The sequence below is a fragment of the Sipha flava genome, unplaced genomic scaffold (genome assembly GCF_003268045.1).
Source record: "Sipha flava isolate LNK unplaced genomic scaffold, YSA_version1 198_pilon_pilon, whole genome shotgun sequence".
Lineage (NCBI taxonomy): Eukaryota > Metazoa > Arthropoda > Insecta > Hemiptera > Aphididae > Sipha > Sipha flava.
In genome coordinates this window covers 268,792-285,723 of record NW_020272778.1, presented here as the reverse complement: position 1 = coordinate 285,723, position 16,932 = coordinate 268,792, and the positions used below count along the sequence as shown (strand labels likewise).

Below are 16,932 nucleotides of genomic sequence, written 5' to 3'. Positions count from 1 at the left end.
AAACTTAAGTTTAATTTATTCATTTTGGATATCATGACTCAAATAATTTTGGGTCAGTTGTTTTTTCATTAATTAGTTTAAAATGGTTCTGTAATGACTTACATCTTTGGTTTCATCGGCAATCGATGCAAAACATTTAGCCTTATTGATGCATTCCATGATTTTGTTTGTAAATATTCTCCCTGCTGTATCAATTATTTCGTTTTGTATTCTAGGGCTTAAATACGAAGCGTTTACGGAAGCATTTTGTAAGTGTTGATGTAATTCTATGTCACCACATTCTATGGCATATCGAAGAAAAGCTCTAAAATGTCCATAATTTTCTTTGGAAACTTTCATTGATAGTGGACCATAATTATGGTTACCTCGTAATGCCAGTCCTTGTCTGCCGCAAAGCAAAATTGCTCGAATATTAGGAGTCAATTTTCTTCTATTCTCCAACTGCTGTCGTTTTCTACCTTGGTCAATTTCACTGATCACATCGTTTTTTTTTTGTTTTCAAAAATTAGACGAAACTGTTCTGCATCTACTATAACGTTCTTACTGTATAATTTATTTTGATGATTTTTAAATTTTTTAAGGGCTTTTTTCCAACTGCAAAAGAAAGGCTATACAAAAGCTTTTAGATTTTCGTGATTTCCTTTGCCCGCACTTTTTTGGGAAAATGAGACACAGATTCTACAGTAAACTTCGTCCTCTTTTGCTGAGTACGTCAACCAAGGATAAAATCGCAACCAAGAATGTTAAACTTTTAAATTTCATTAATTTTTTTATTTAAGTAGGAAATTTATAGGTAACATTAGGTACCCATGTTTTCACAATGAGTTCATATTTCTCGTTATCATTTAGTGATTTTCGATAAAAATTAGCCACGTCATTGGGAGGGACCTTAAAATTAGTAAAGACTAATTACAAAATAAGAAATTTGTCTCTTATCTATAATATGGTACTCGTTAGTGGACTAGTAAAATTTTCCGATAAATTAAATATTACAACATTTATTTTATTTTATCGAGAAATGTCTGGTCAATGTGAGCATCTTGCGAATCAATGATTGTGCAGAAATCGGTCGGTAATTGTATGCATCCCGTTTCATCTGTAGTAACTTTCTCATCACCGATATCTAACAATTGATTTGAGTATCTTCCGCACGCAGCTTTTTTTGATTAAATCGCAAGTATTGTAATCGTTTGCTCTCTGTCTTTACATACATATCGACCAGTGGCGTAGATACAATTTTTTTTCTGGGGGGAGTGTTTAAAAGTAAGTTTTTAAATGTTCTTAGTATATCTTAAAACGAGGTCATATGTAATAATATTACATTTAAAATGGTATTATTATTATGTCCCGTATTTTATGAAAATTATTTTGTTACTCAATTTTTAATACTAACCTAAATCAATATATATACTTAATACCTAATCAAAATATTTTACTATAATATGTAAATATTAATAAATAATAATCAAATATCATCAAAAAAATCCGTGGGGGGGTGTTGGAAACCCCTAACACCCTCTCCGTAACTACGCTACTGATATCGACCATAAACTGTCGACCAAGGTCACGACATCGTAGAATAACGTAGTCCTAATCGCATCTAATCATCAACCGATATGTATAATAATCCTTCGAAGTAATATTCTTGATTGTTTTGGTACTTGTTGCGGGATCTTGTTATTTAATACTTATGTAATACCCGTCATTTAATACAAAAAATAAAATTTATAGTTTTTAAATAGTTTTTAATAGATTTTTAATAGTTTTTTAATAGTATAATTTAATAATTCATTTTCAATTGCGCAGTTATCGACCCGGTCAAAAATTATTAAATTAAACTACGATTTATTAAACAATAGCACTTAGAAGTGTAAAAAATAGATAAAAACCTATTCACAGATCTATCAAATGTATATACAAAATTTCATTAAAATTGATTAAACCGTTTTGAAAGAGTATGATAACAAACACTGTGACTCACTCTCCATGTTGATCCATTTTTTTGGTGTTGGCCGGGGGTTCCATTTTAACGATGAATTATGTCATATGGACAATTTTATAAGCTAAAGCTTGCTGTAGCTTTTTCAATTCGAAAAAACATTCCAGAACTCAAAAAATCAATTATCAAAAGAATTTAAAAAAAAAAAAATTAAAAAACAATTTAAAAAAAAGGGTTTTTCCAACTTTTTTTTCGTAAAAACCTTCTAACAATTACGAACAATTAAAAAAAAATTTGAGTCAAATCGGCCCAGCCGTTCTCAAATGATGAATTTTTATACATTTTTGACTTCATTTTTATAATAGATAAAGCAATTAACATCAACATTTAATAAGAAAATAACTAAACAAAAAACCAAACATTTCGGAGGTGTTTGAACACTCAAAACACCTCCTGTGTACGTGCCTGGCGTAATTGCATTTTAGAGAAAATATTATATCTAACCAACTCTGACAAATTTCTCATTGTAAAAGCTATATTTTCATGATTTAAACTGAATGAATAACATGTTTTGAATAGTGTTTAATTTAATTTTAATTATTGTTTCTATGCATATTGACACCATTCATAATATTTTTAGTATTAACTACGTATTGTATTATAATGTAATGAACTAATATATCATTGTTTTACTGATAAGTAGAATTATTTAGGAATAGAATAATTGTTCATTCACTGATGATTAAATATTGAATGCACATTTACCATGGTATAAAATTCCGATTTTTTTTTTTCGTGAATTGATCACTCAACTGTATTTATTTTTAATTATATTAGTTCTCTGTGTTTACTTGTAACTAAGTTAGAACTTTACTTCTACAAACAAGTACATAAATTATAATTAAATAATTAAAAATATTTTAATAACAGTTTATGGTTAAGAACAACATAATTACTTATAATTATTTCATAGTTGTTCATTATGATTTAAAAAAAAAAAGTATTATCTCCATAATGATTTAAAATCAATTTTATATTTATACAGAATAATCATGATAATTTTCAAAACTAATTAATTTTTTTCTTTTAATCATTTTCAATATAATCAACAAAAACAGTGAATCGGTGTATCAGGGTTCATATTAATTTTTTTTTGTTTGTAAAATAATCTTGAATTAATTTTCATTGGTGTAGCAAATTAAGTTAGTCATCAAAGTATATTATTAATTTTATTTTTATTCATAGTAAAATTTGTAAAGAAAATTGGATAAATAAATAATTATATCTATTATGAGACACAAATTAATTAATCTAAATTTAAATGAGGTTATTATAGGGCATTAATAAATAGTTAACACTATGTAACCATTAATAGTAAAAACTAGTAGACATGACTTTTCAACATAATTCTTGATTAACTATTTGTATTTAGAAAAAATGCATTTTAAGCAATGATTATGATTATGAAATCAATTTAATTATAATTTTTTTAATTTAACATTCACTGTTTATTTTTTAAATTTATTTAGTTGTAATTAGTTTTTACTCTCTCACTATGAAATTGCAAATATATCTTTTTTTATAAATGATATTATTTATAATTATTTTTATAATTATTAGATTTTGATTAATTTTCTTACAAGTTGTATTTTAAATTCAGTTAAAAACACTTGATAAAGTTATTGTATTAAACAAAACTAATATACATTATAATATGACTGACCTTTAATAGTGTCACTTTACTATAACACTTATGACGCAATGGTATACTTATTTAATGTTCTTTTTTTTATTTAATCAATTATATTATAACAATTGGTTGTGTGAGCATCTATATATTATAGCATAAATAATGACCTAAAATATCAATTAAAGATTATTTTTTTTTTATCGTACTCACTTTTGTTATATAGTTGTTAGTAAAATGATGTACCTACATATTAATACAGAGTATAGTTTATTACACTTGTAACAATGTAGCTTATGAATCATTTATATTTAAAAACAATATGAAATATTTATACTTATAAATTATTTTAAATTTAATATTCAGTATTATGTGGATCCCTACTCGTAAGCTTAAGATTTATTATAAAATTGATTACATGAATAATTTTGAATAATTATTTTATTTTTATTTTTAGAAAACTTTAGAAACTCTAACGCGTGTATTAGCCAGACACGTTTATGGTCTGGATTTAGCAGATTTGCCATTAGATCGTATTTCTGACAAGAAATCAAGAAGAAAACGTGGTAGTACTACGCTAAATTCTGCATATAATATGTGTAATTTATCTCAACAAAATCAACAACGAGGTTCTGTGACAGGTGATATTTTGCTAAAAAATTACATTTGTTCTCATGGGATAAGCTTTAACATAAAATTTTGAATGTAATTGATTGAAATTTGTATATGAGAGATAGTCAAAATTTTTGAATAACTTAAAATTCAAACTCACTGAATGTAATGTCACGTAATATAATGTATGTCCTCTGCACATGATTTTAATTGTGCAGGTAAAATTCAAAGAACCCGAAAAATAATATTTTAATTTCTATAACACTATAAATATTATTTTACTATTATTTTAAATTAGGCATATATATATATATACATATCATAAATAGTTTTCAAAAGAAAAATTAATCATTTTCATTCTAATAAACATAAATTATATTTTAATTCTTGCGCTTAACATTACAATATACATTTTATTTTTAAGCTTGTCGTTTTAATGTTACTAATCTATGTGTTAAAACAATTGTATAATATATGTGTATGTGTATGTTTTATTATGATTTAGATTCTCAACCAGGAAATATAACAAAAAAACGAGATTTTGTAAAGCGGTCAAACAGTGATTCAGAAATAACATACTGTTTACTTCAAAAATACAGTGAAACTGATTCAGTCTTCAATATCACGGGTAAACATTTAAAAGTTAAGTAAGTTAACATTTTTTTTAATTTGTATTGTTTTGTTGTTGTATAGAGACACCAACAACATATGAGGGTAAATATAGCTGGAAAGATGAAAAGTCTTCAAAATGTTCATTTAGTGTACGAAAATGTCATTCCCTAGAAAATTTAACTCAACTTTTAAGTGAGTACTCTTAAATCATAAAATAATGAAATAATAAAAAAATTTATTGCAATCATGATCTTTTAGTAATACGAATGCGAGATGCTCATTCAAGATCACCATCCCCTGTGCCTTCGACTGGTATGGAAAGCAGTTTATTTAAAGAAGCACACATGCAAATAGAAATCATGTCATCTCAGCATCCTTCATCAGGTATGGTTATAATATAATATTTATTTAATCTTCAAATGCATATTAAATATTTTAAATACATTATTTTTAGAAAAAGTAACTAATAAAAAGTCGGTTATGTCTGGTGGCGAAATAAAGGGATGGACACCTGATGTAGCTGCTATATTATGGCGTCGAATGCTCAGCGCTCTTGGAGATGTAAATACACTGGAAAACCCTGTATTACATGAACAAGTATTCCAATACTTACTAGACCTCAATACTACTATGACTAAAGTAAATTATTAAAAAAAAAACTATTAACAATTAATTTCGGGTTTTGTAGTGATAAATATATGAATGAAAAATAATTTTTTTTACAGATTTATCAAAATCAAGGTATGGTAGAAGAAGAGACTTTTGCGTCTCTTGATTTAGTACCTCCCATATCAGTTATTGCTCCGTGGTGTTTTCAGGCATGTTTAATTTATTAATATTATAAGATTCTTGATTGGTTAAAATTTGTATTTCTATAAAATACATTACATTGTTATTATTACATACTGATTTTATTAAATTTAATTGTATATGATATTTGATACTTAAAATAATTACAATATATTGTGATTTTATTTATTTTAAAGTATTAATATTATTGTTATTTATAGGCCCTGAATTTACCAAAAACTTACAGAAACGGTAAACTGCATGCATATAAATTATTATGTCACATCACCTTGAATAATAGGGATATGCCACAAGGACAAAAATATGTAACACAATTTTTCAAAGTTTTACATTATGGATTAACATCCAGCGATCAAGTACATAATGATAATTAACATTTTATATTCCTATCAATTTAAGAAAATTAATGAATTCATTTTAATTAATATTATATTAATTATATAAATATATATAACATATTAATTTTATTTTATAGGAAGTTGTTAATACTATATTAAAAAATACGGGTTCTGAATTTTTTTCTCATCAACTCCCTGGTTTTACACTACTGACTTTGGATTTTGTGCATGCTTGCAATGAAGTTTTAAGTGGAACAAATGTAGTTATGGTAATATTATAATTATATTTATTTGACAAAAATAACTGAGAGAATGAGAATCGTTTTCTTAATTAATGCATTTGCAGGCTCCACGGGCAGAAGCAGTGTCCATATTAGGTTCACTTTTAAGTTTTCCATCAAATCTAACTAAAGTACCATATCTTAAACCTGATTGTCACCAATTTAGTATAACATATTGTCCTGATATCAAAGTTAGTTAAATAATATATGATATCTAATTGACCAAGACTATATTTCTAATTAATTTTTTTATAGGATACCGTTATAACAATTATGTTAAAAGTAGCGAAAAGAGAACCATCTGGATTAGCAAGATGTATTGCTTTATCTAATTTGGGCATATTTGTATGTCAAGAACTTAGTAATACTACTAAACATCCTTGCATTAAAGAAGCAATCATAACATTGTTACTTGCCTTACAAGTAAATTTTGTATTATTTATTAAATAAATAGTGTATATTTAATTTTATTTAACACAAAATTGCATATTTTCAGTTTAAAAATGAAAAGATCTCCCAGGTGGCTTGTGACAATGTCATGCTTCTTTGTGATTATGTACCAAATTTATTGAAATACTATCCAGATATCCCACCTAAAATACTTGAAGTAATTTAAATTATTCTACCAAGTTATTTTTAATAAATTTATAATTGTATTAAATGAAACAGTTAATTTAGTTATTAATGTTATTAAAAACTCATACAAATTCAACATTTATTAAATTACTAATTATTGTCATATTATAGGTATTAGCATCCACGCTGTCAAATATGTTGCCAATTGGTGATAGAAATAAACGTTTATTAACATCTCTAGTATTTTGTTTGGCTGAATGGACGATGCGTATGCCAGTACCACTTTTGTTAGAACTACGGTCTAAACAAAGCTTATCAATGACTGTATTTATGGTATGAATTACATAAATTTCTTATTTTATATTACTAATTATTTAGTATTGAATAAAAAAGTAAGGTTTTGATAGTTTTTGTATAAACTATTCATCCATAACAATCTAAAAATAAAAATAAAATACGAGTAAATTGGTTTCAAATATATTTTCAGTTATTACAAAAATAAGTATTATATTCAATTTGAAATAGAATGTACAAAAAATATTAATGAATTCACTTTAATTTGAAGAATATTTAATTAAATCTGTTTTATTTAGGTCATTGATGCTCTTAGCCGAACCTGTAATGATAAAACTATTGAGCACTTAAAAAGAGCAATGGAAGTAAATTTAGAATATTCAAATGAATTTTCTTATGATATAACTTTGGACAACTTAAAAACTGGTGAGCTGAAAAACAATAATATGTTTGGTGATCATATTATGACTCCTACTCATCTCAATAGTACCCGGCATTCACTTCAGATTGCTACTAAAATGGTTTGAATTTAATATTTATCCTTATAACATTAAAATTAATATAATAATATGGTTTTTCGTTAATTTACAGATAATTAACCATTTGTTAAATCATTTGGGTCAATTTCCTATGCTAATTGGTCCCTCTAGGTTATGTTCTATGGTGTCTGAACATGATGATACATTAAATTTCATTTCAGAACAGCTTACAGTTGATATATTTTCTGTTCCCAATATACAAGTACTTATTATTATTGATATTTATATCATTTAATATATTTTATTTTTTATTTTAGTTATTCATGTCTGCGACCAACATGTTGGTTATGTCTATTATTGAACTACCTGCATTGGAAGTACCTGGTGGAGGTATCACTGCAGGATTAAGAACAGGATTAAATCAAGTGAGGATTATACAGCGTGATTTAGTTGGAAAATCCTGTTGGGATATTTCACCATTATATTGTAGTCCTAATTGTGAACACAAAAAAGGTAAATCATAAAAAATTAAATACAAATTTTTACAATTAAATAACTTAATTATTTCTTTTAGTTGATGATTTATTTATAACTAATACAATCCATAAGAATAATGAAACTGAAGATTCTATTGTTGTAACATACAATAAAAATTGTCAAATACAACACACTATCCGACATCGAGCTCCAAACGTTTTGCCAACTTTTGAAAATTCTGCTGACGATCTTGATAATCTAGATGATGTATATTACTACTATGTTCTGTCAATATTTTTTTTATTTATACTTTTTTTATTTTTTTTATTTATAGTTACTTCAATACATTGGTTATACAAGTTCGGAATGTTTAGAAGATATGGAAGTCTTACTGAATAATCCTGCATTGAAATCTCCTATGACTTCACAGTTAGAACAAGATGTCATGAGTACAATATTAGGACAAAGATTTATGGACAATAATTATACAGAAAATTTGAACTCTGTTTATTACAATAAGTGAGATGAATACTTTTATCATAAATAATATTGATTTTTAATATTTGTTAACATTCTTACCATAGCATGGAAAGACGACCTCAATTTAGTATGCATAAATCTCCTTTCCAAAATGGCCGAGCTTTGTTTTCAGAATTTGGTTTTACCAGCTGGGACCAACGCCGACAAATTTACCAACTCGAACGTAATGAAAAGGTTTTAAGAGAACTACGCGTTCTTGATGCTCAAGTATTACTTTACTATTATATTATATATTAACTTAAATTACCATATAATAATCTGTTATATTGTATGGTCTAGTGTTGTAGAGATACCCATAAAATAGCCATTATTTATGTTGCTGAAGGCCAAGAAGATAAGGTATCTATCATATCTAATACTGGTGGCAGTCAAGCATACGAAGACTTCATTTCAGCTTTAGCTTGGGAAGTAAGAAATAGGAGCTTCTTTTTTTTTCATATATATTACTTATTTATACAAATGGTACTTGATTGTTTAACATTTAATTAGGTGGAATTGGAGACCCATAATGGTTTTATGGGTGGCCTTCAACGAAATAAAAACGCTGGTACAACAACTCCATATTATTCAACATCATTTCTTGAAGTCGTATTTCACGTAGCCACTCGGATGCCAACTACTACTACCCAAGAAGCTTACATCCAAAAAGTGCGTTTAAAACTATATTTCATAATCAATTTATTTCATGTAATCATCTTTTTACAGGCAAGGCATTTGGGAAATGATGAAGTCCATATTGTGTGGTCAGAACATTCCAAAGATTATAGACGTGGCATTATTCCTACAGAGTTTTGTGACGTTCTTATTGTCATATACCCATTGCCTAATAATTTGTTTAGAATTCAAGTATCCAGAAAACCAGAAGTAAGTGAAATTTTAAATTAATGTTAAAAAATTCCTATGACAAATACCAATATGTGAATTAAAATGTTTATTATTTGTGAAGGTACCATATTTTGGGCCATTATATAATGAAGTTATTGTTCAGAAGTCTATTTTAGCCAATGTTGTAAGATGTTCAGCAATCAATGCATCGTGTGCTAAACGTAGTATGATACCATTCTATCAACAGTAGTATGTGATTTTTTTTTATTTTATTGTTTTGTCTTATATCTAAAATAAAATAATTTTTTAAATATGGAATATAATCTGAAATTAACTATTACAGTTATGAAGAAAGATGGCGGTCGTTGGATATGATAATAAAAAATTACAAACACTCAAGCACTTTTGAAGATTTCATATCAAATGTTTACTCACCGGTACAAACTACATCACCTTTCCAACAACCTTCTCTTAAGAGTAATTCAGGTAATATGAAACCATGAGTTAAAACATTTTTCTATGAAAATATGATTATGCACTAAATAAAAAGGTATTGATTCAATTTAGATAAGTATAAGTCTGACGATTACATATCTAGTTCATCGTCGTCCAATTTAGCTGCTGCACTCATAGATTCTCATCGAAACAAGAATTCTAAAGGTAATTTAAATAAATAGATATAAATATACACTAATTTAATGTTGGTAAGTTAATTTAAACTTATTGAATATACTATTTTGAAATATCCTGCGTTAGATTGTTGATAAATAGTAAGAATACATAGTTGTACGTAAAATATAGGGTTGTCAATAGATTGGTCCAAGAAGAATGGGGCCAATGTGGATGCAATAATATCAGCCGGGATATCACCTAGGCCCCACAAGAAATTAACTTCACATTCAAATTTTTTGCGATAGCAATATTGAAATTAATGGTACAAATATTTTTGTTTTGGTTTGTGATTTATTTATTTAAAAGCATGTTCTCAAACATATAAACATTTTACCATAGTGAATTGCACAGTTTATTGTTTTGTTTGAGTCATTGTAGATTTTGATAATCAACCATATTTGTTGGTACATTGGGTTAATTTACTTATTATGTGGATTTATAATTTATCTGTATATAGAATCAAAATTAACGTATTTTCTATTATTTTTATACTAAATTAACATAATATTATAAAGTGGGTTACCCTTTTTACCCTTTTTTCGTTTTGATTTGTATGAAATATGAATCGTAAGTTTAATTTTCTATTATTTTTATATGACAAAATACTATAGATATATACATTCTGTTGCTATGCAGGAAGTGGTTAAGTGTTTTCCAGTTTTGAAAAATTAATTTGAATACTTAAAAATCCTTTTACGAATACTGTAGGATTATATTTTTATCAGAATTTACTATATACTTGGCATAATTAAAAATATATAGGTGTAAATCATTTATACATACAATTTATTGCTATAAACTTTATATTACTTTTGAACAATCAATAACCATTAAGCTACGATGGTACATATTATAATTTTATAATTATTTAACCAATAATAATAACAAAAGAATATTTTAAAATATTTATTTGGTCAACAATGTCTTTCATTGTCAGCTATTCAATTTCAATGTTCAATTATGTCAAATTGTAGCACTTAGACATTTTTTTTGTATAGTAGTATTCAATATAAATTTAGTTTTTTTTTTTCGGGTAATTTTATATAAATATTAACATTTTTTGTAAGGAGACTGCAAATTATAAAATATTCGTAGATATTTCTGATTTATAAGGTTTTTTAAATATAGTAATCCCTCGTTATCCGCGAAGGTTACGTTTCAGCAAACCTGCGCGGATAACGAGACCATAAATCAATGTAAAAAGGGAGGCTAGGTTTAATTTTTTTAATTTTAAAAATCAATTATTAATCAATTAATAATTTATTAATTCTATCGTATTGTTTCTTAATTTTTACGTATTTCTCGAACACTAGACTCATTAATTTTGTTCGTTCTAGCAAGTGACGCAACAGTATCACCACTTTTTAATTTGTTCAAAATTTCAATTTTTTGAACGAATGATAAAACATTTATTCTTCTTTTTATTAACATTTTACATCTAGAAGCCATTTAAAAATATTTTCACTACTAAATTAATTAAACACGTGTCACGCACAAATATCACCTTACAACTGAGCAATTGACGATTATTAATCGTACATATGTAGGTAACCTTTTGTGGTTTATCTGCAATAAATATAAGTATGTATAATGTTTATGTGTTATACCTATATTGATACAACAACAATTATCTACAATTATTGTCAAAAATAAATTTCTACAGTGTTCGTGTAATAATGGTAAAACGTTATCGCAATCACAATTGCATTAATATGTTATCGTGGACCCAACCGTGGATAACGAGGGATTGCTGTAATATGCAATACATATTTGATATGTACGAGTGCGTGCGTGCGTGCGTGCATATCTATTTTTGTTTGACAATTGATTAATATTCGTAATAAAGCAGTAGAGTATTGTTAGTATATTTTAATAATGCACGTTTTTATTGTAGTTTTGATTTAATTATTATATAATTTATTTCTTAGTGGTGAACAATTATAGTTAATATGCTAATAGAGGTTATATATATTACATAACAATGTTGGAAAATTAAATTGTGTTCTGTATTATATCTTATACCCCATTTACATTCAGCCATTGCCGCTGTTCCTCGCGCTGCTGTATTTCATTGTCAAAATACTTCAGTGGCAGCGTCGTAGGTAGTGAGCGTCTACATTGCCCTGTTAATGTGTGCTAATATCACGCTGTCGGTTAACCTGCTGCTCGCACTGCTCAATTTACCGCTCCTAACGGGAGCGACGGGCAGTGACAATGCAAGGAGCGTGATCAGCGCGAGTTACGTGTTCACATACTCGTGCTGCCCACTTCCCTGCTCACTGCCACGAAAATGGGCTGAATGTAAATGAAGTATTATAATAGGCTTATACAGTCATACACGATCTGAATAAACCACATATTTGTGGAATAAACACATATTAAATGTATTATTACATAGATGTAATTATATAACATAATTACGTAAAACGTAGATATAAATTCCCCCATAAAAATATTTTCTTAATCCATAGAGTAATAAGAATATTTTTATTTCTCCGTGTCTGATCCTAATTATATTGATTACCTACACAAATAGTCACATTTTCCCAAAAATATTTGCTCTTGGAAAAGTGTTAAAGACGCGTACGATTCAGACGACGTGCACTTTTCCATACTTATTGAAAATATACTGCCGACGTCTAGTAAATCAATTCAGATAAAATCTTGTTTCAAATTGATTGCATAATTCACCCGAACCGAAGGTTTGATTAATAAAAGTTATTTCCTGTAGCCACTAACTGGCCATAAATTCCGCACAAACGCCGAAATAAACAAGCTTGAATGAATCCTCACTACAAACCAACTCCATATAGGCCTCGATCTCCATTATACAATAGTTGTCAGTATTCGATAATAATAATAAAAATAACATCATAACATTTACAGTAGAAGCGGAAATGCAAACCGTTCGCCTGCAGTGAACATGCACTCTCTCTCAACAGCCGCCACCGGAAGTAGCAGAGCAACAGCATTGCAGCCGCCGTGGCGACTGATTGGGGAACGTTACTTCCTGATGGCGATAACACCGGATATTATCCTTCGTCGGCGGACAAGAAGATTGACGACAACGGGAACGTGTACGAGGGGAACGCGCGTGCGTGCGCTTCACAAACGCAGTACAAAAATAGTTGCGTTGTTCACTGTTTTTCTTCCCTCCGTCTCTTCTATCCGCCCTCTGCTTCTCATTGCATTAAAGTTCATAATTAATTAGCTGTTTTACATTTTCCTTGTTACTTAATCCTTTTTTTCTTTCCTTTGCCGTACAGCGTTGTTTTATGTGTCTTGTTTTCAATCCGTCCCGTGCGTACTTAAGCAGTTGTTTTTTTTTCAACTCTGATGTCTAGACTGACTTTTTTTGTCATATTTAGTTATATTTACTCTTTAAAAATATGTATGTGCGTGTGTGTATTGGCACGCACGCAAGTATCATAATAATATTATGTATTTTTTTTCTCGTGGTACAACTTTTTATTTACACCTCTTAGCAACATGCTTGCGCAAAACGACCTACTCCGTTCGTGATATTCAATCAATCGTTTTTTCACACTGATCGTTTTTATATTTTGTTTTTTAAATTATATCTTAAATGTTTTAGTCGGATTTTGCTTTCGCGTGACGATAGTTTTAAGTATTTTCGATTGAACTGAATCATAAAAAATAAAATGTTCGCTAACATTTGATGTTGCACGAGAAAAATAACTTTCTAACATACGTCCAACACATTACCACAAACGGTTTTATTATTATTACTGTTTTAAGTATTATTTGAACAGTCAATAATATGTGCTATAAAATGTATATTAGGTTTTTCAACATCCGCAAAACCTCTAATTCAAACGCCAAATTGTTCTATTCTATATATTCTATAATTATTAAGTATTATTATTGTTTATTTATTTATTATTTCATAATTTTGCATCGATCTCGTACTATATTTAGAGTGGTTTTTTCATCTTAAACATAAATTGTTTCCATTTTAAGGATTATGAACATTAAATAAAGAACATATGCACCGCTTTTTGTTTTTAGGTAATTTCTAACACTATTGATTGAAATTGTTTTAATTTTTACTCTGTGATTATTCTCTAGTTATTTGTATTAATTGATATACTAATTTATTTATTATTATTATGATTATATATTTTCTAATTTTTAACCACTATGGATTAAGTAAAACACCTAATGGTACACCAGTCACGCACAGTATTAACCTTTACCACTACAAATCAGACAGGTGTACCTGGCAACAAATTTTCCTATCAAAATAACCTTCTTAAACACAATTATTTTTAGGTAACTGATATTTTTATTAATTTAAGTAATTGAGATTGTATATTAAATTAAGTCATCTTCAATGGGTTATAGTAGTGAAAACATTTTATTTTTTAAATTAGTATTAAGAATTTCTTGTTTATTAAAAAAAAAGTTATATATATATATATTTATATTTATTTATTTATTCTCTTAGTAATATATGCACTGTTGTTTTCTAATTTACATCGAATAATTGTATAAAAAAAAAAAAACATAAACATAAACCACATTATAAGAACTATGCATAGAAACATGTAGTATAACATATACTCATCGTGTAAATGTCCAAATCTGATATAAAAACTAAAACAAATTAAATTGACCAAAAATATGGTGTGCTTTTATGTGATCGATCTAATTTATTATTATTTTTTTTCTACTAATAATTGTACGCGTGTTGGAGACTTAATAATAAAAGTATATAAACAACGTTTATCGAGTCATATTAATAAATGTGTAAATCTCTCGGGGTTAGCGAAAAATTAACGATCTTCGAGTTTTAAAGAAACATTTAATTACTTTAGCGTTTTCTGCATCATTTTCAAACTAAAAAACCTCCCTATAATTTCTCATGTACCTACATCATTCATAAATATAATATAATACCATTTAAATAAACTGGTTAAAAAAAAAATGTACCATAATAATAATTAAAATGAATTATAACTACTAGTAATGCGGTATGTTTAGACTTTGATGACTTTTTGTGTAAAAAAAAGTATATTATCAAAAACAATATGTGCATTTATAACGCTTACATAATGGTCTCGAGCGAACTACTGATAATTACTGTCGAATATCGGGAGCCGTTGATTTGTGCCGGTGCGTGCTTGTCACATAAACAGTATTCGATGAATACATAGTGCGAGGGATCGTTACACAAAAAATCAACTCGTCAAAACCGATTAAATCCTCGACACGGTCGGGAATATGATCCTGTGTATTCCGAAGAAAATAATGTTACACGATTATATTATGAGTGCTGGCAAACGAGATATCCGTATTATCCTTTCTGGGCTGAGTAATATTATTCGGCAAGTGGTAAGTCGATAACGATCAAATCGACTTGACATTGTTATAGTTAACGACATTCGAACGCAAGCATAAGACAACAAAAATAATTCTACTGTAGCCTGCGCGGGTGTATCGTTCTTTTTTTCCCTTCGCGTATGACAATAATATTGCCGTACAGCAATCGAAAAACGTACGCGACAGTTGTTATAGAATTCAGAGTCGATTTGGTTTTTAAAATTATACGCGCGAAGTTAGAAAATTAAGGATTTCGGTTGATTACTTAATTTGAACGTTAATAAATTAATTGTAAAACCTTTTGGAAACGTAAGTGCGGTTTACGAATTAGAGGTGAACTGCTCGGGATGGTTCGACTATATAATAACGAATCCGACAAGAATATCGACGGACGTGAATAAACGGTGGAATCTATTCCTCCGCCCACCTAACCGGAAATCGATTGCTGTGTGAATGATATTAACACGCACGTGTGTACCCTAGTAGCACTGGAAGTCCTAAAAGATATATATGTACGAGTTCATTTGGGTTGCAGGGGATTGTCCTCCCCGTTATTAAAAATCCACGTCTATTTGGATATTTTTCGCGGCGGTAACCCGTTGGATGTCTCATTTATGTCCAATCAATTCCATTGCATTCCCATACTGAGACCTCATTTCTCAAATTATGTTTTCAAATTAATAAAATGCTTTAGGATTCATAAAATATTTTAGAAGTAATAGTTATCTATATTATGCGCTTATAGGTTCAATATTGTAAATAATTTGAACAATAATTAATACATTTAGATGATAGTTGACGGAATCGTATTGTTTTAGACAGAAAGACATATGAACAGTGTCTGATTTAGCGTGAATGCAGGGGTTGCATTGCACTGGAGCCGCTCAAACCAAAATCTAAAATCAAAATTGATTGCTTCGTTATTTGTTTATTATTTTTTTTCAGGCTTTTTTTTATATTTACTTAGTGTATTTATTCAATAAATTTTAGTAGTGTATTTATAAAACGAAATACCTAAACGTATATTTTAAAGTGTTACACAAAAACGTAAAAATAAGTTACTTTTACAAATAACTTCTTTTTTAAGAGGACTCTAATTAATATTTGTACCCCGGTTTATATATGATACATGTTAGGAATTATATATAATATTATATAATATATCAGGAAGTTTGTAAGGAAACTTCTGAGTGTCACTTACATAGGACAATGATGCTTATCCTCGGGTATTCTTCTAGTGCCACTAGGGTAAACAACGAGGATATTGTAGTTTTCGTTAGAACTCGTGGCTGTGTAAGAGTGATGTAATATATTCGCATGATTTCAAGGTGTGGCGGTAAAAAATAATGATAATTATAACAATAGTAAGTGTATATCTATATAAATTAATGTAAAATATGAATTTAAAACAATACATGATTGTAACACTTGCAAAAATAATTTGACA

The 16,932-nt window shown here is 28.0% G+C and overlaps 1 protein-coding gene and 1 long non-coding RNA gene across 6 annotated transcripts in view; one reads left to right on the top strand and one right to left on the bottom strand.

The window, feature by feature from the left end:
• The window catches only part of LOC112681866 (ral GTPase-activating protein subunit alpha-1), a 30,030-nt gene extending 16,680 nt beyond the window's left edge, over positions 1 to 13,350 (top strand). The window contains exons 14-39 of one of the 5 annotated variants that reach the window (XM_025552193.1): positions 4,084 to 4,267; positions 4,744 to 4,866; positions 4,932 to 5,042; positions 5,109 to 5,234; positions 5,305 to 5,489; positions 5,576 to 5,668; positions 5,861 to 6,016; positions 6,136 to 6,267; positions 6,345 to 6,470; positions 6,535 to 6,702; positions 6,776 to 6,886; positions 7,027 to 7,188; positions 7,449 to 7,670; positions 7,741 to 7,890; positions 7,946 to 8,141; positions 8,203 to 8,372; positions 8,440 to 8,624; positions 8,690 to 8,852; positions 8,925 to 9,053; positions 9,135 to 9,293; positions 9,351 to 9,509; positions 9,592 to 9,719; positions 9,814 to 9,956; positions 10,038 to 10,130; positions 10,272 to 10,404; positions 13,032 to 13,350. In XM_025552193.1, the coding sequence (XP_025407978.1) occupies positions 4,084 to 4,267; positions 4,744 to 4,866; positions 4,932 to 5,042; positions 5,109 to 5,234; positions 5,305 to 5,489; positions 5,576 to 5,668; positions 5,861 to 6,016; positions 6,136 to 6,267; positions 6,345 to 6,470; positions 6,535 to 6,702; positions 6,776 to 6,886; positions 7,027 to 7,188; positions 7,449 to 7,670; positions 7,741 to 7,890; positions 7,946 to 8,141; positions 8,203 to 8,372; positions 8,440 to 8,624; positions 8,690 to 8,852; positions 8,925 to 9,053; positions 9,135 to 9,293; positions 9,351 to 9,509; positions 9,592 to 9,719; positions 9,814 to 9,956; positions 10,038 to 10,130; positions 10,272 to 10,387 (3,690 nt within the window). In that variant the 3' untranslated portion in view covers positions 10,388 to 10,404; positions 13,032 to 13,350. Of the gene's footprint in view, positions 1 to 4,083; positions 4,268 to 4,743; positions 4,867 to 4,931; positions 5,043 to 5,108; positions 5,235 to 5,304; positions 5,490 to 5,575; positions 5,669 to 5,860; positions 6,017 to 6,135; positions 6,268 to 6,344; positions 6,471 to 6,534; positions 6,703 to 6,775; positions 6,887 to 7,026; positions 7,189 to 7,448; positions 7,671 to 7,740; positions 7,891 to 7,945; positions 8,142 to 8,202; positions 8,373 to 8,439; positions 8,625 to 8,689; positions 8,853 to 8,924; positions 9,054 to 9,134; positions 9,294 to 9,350; positions 9,510 to 9,591; positions 9,720 to 9,813; positions 9,957 to 10,020; positions 10,131 to 10,271; positions 10,405 to 13,028 lie in introns of those variants that run through there. The other 4 variants (XM_025552192.1, XM_025552195.1, XM_025552194.1 and 1 more) reach the window with 4 other exon arrangements.
• A 268-nt stretch (positions 13,351 to 13,618) lies between these two features.
• Positions 13,619 to 16,899, bottom strand: LOC112681869. Its single transcript, XR_003148441.1, has 2 exons — positions 16,687 to 16,899; positions 13,619 to 16,381 (listed from the first exon to the last, which is right to left on the bottom strand). It is a non-coding gene; the product is annotated as an uncharacterized LOC112681869 (long non-coding RNA).
• Positions 16,900 to 16,932: the final 33 nt, after the last annotated feature.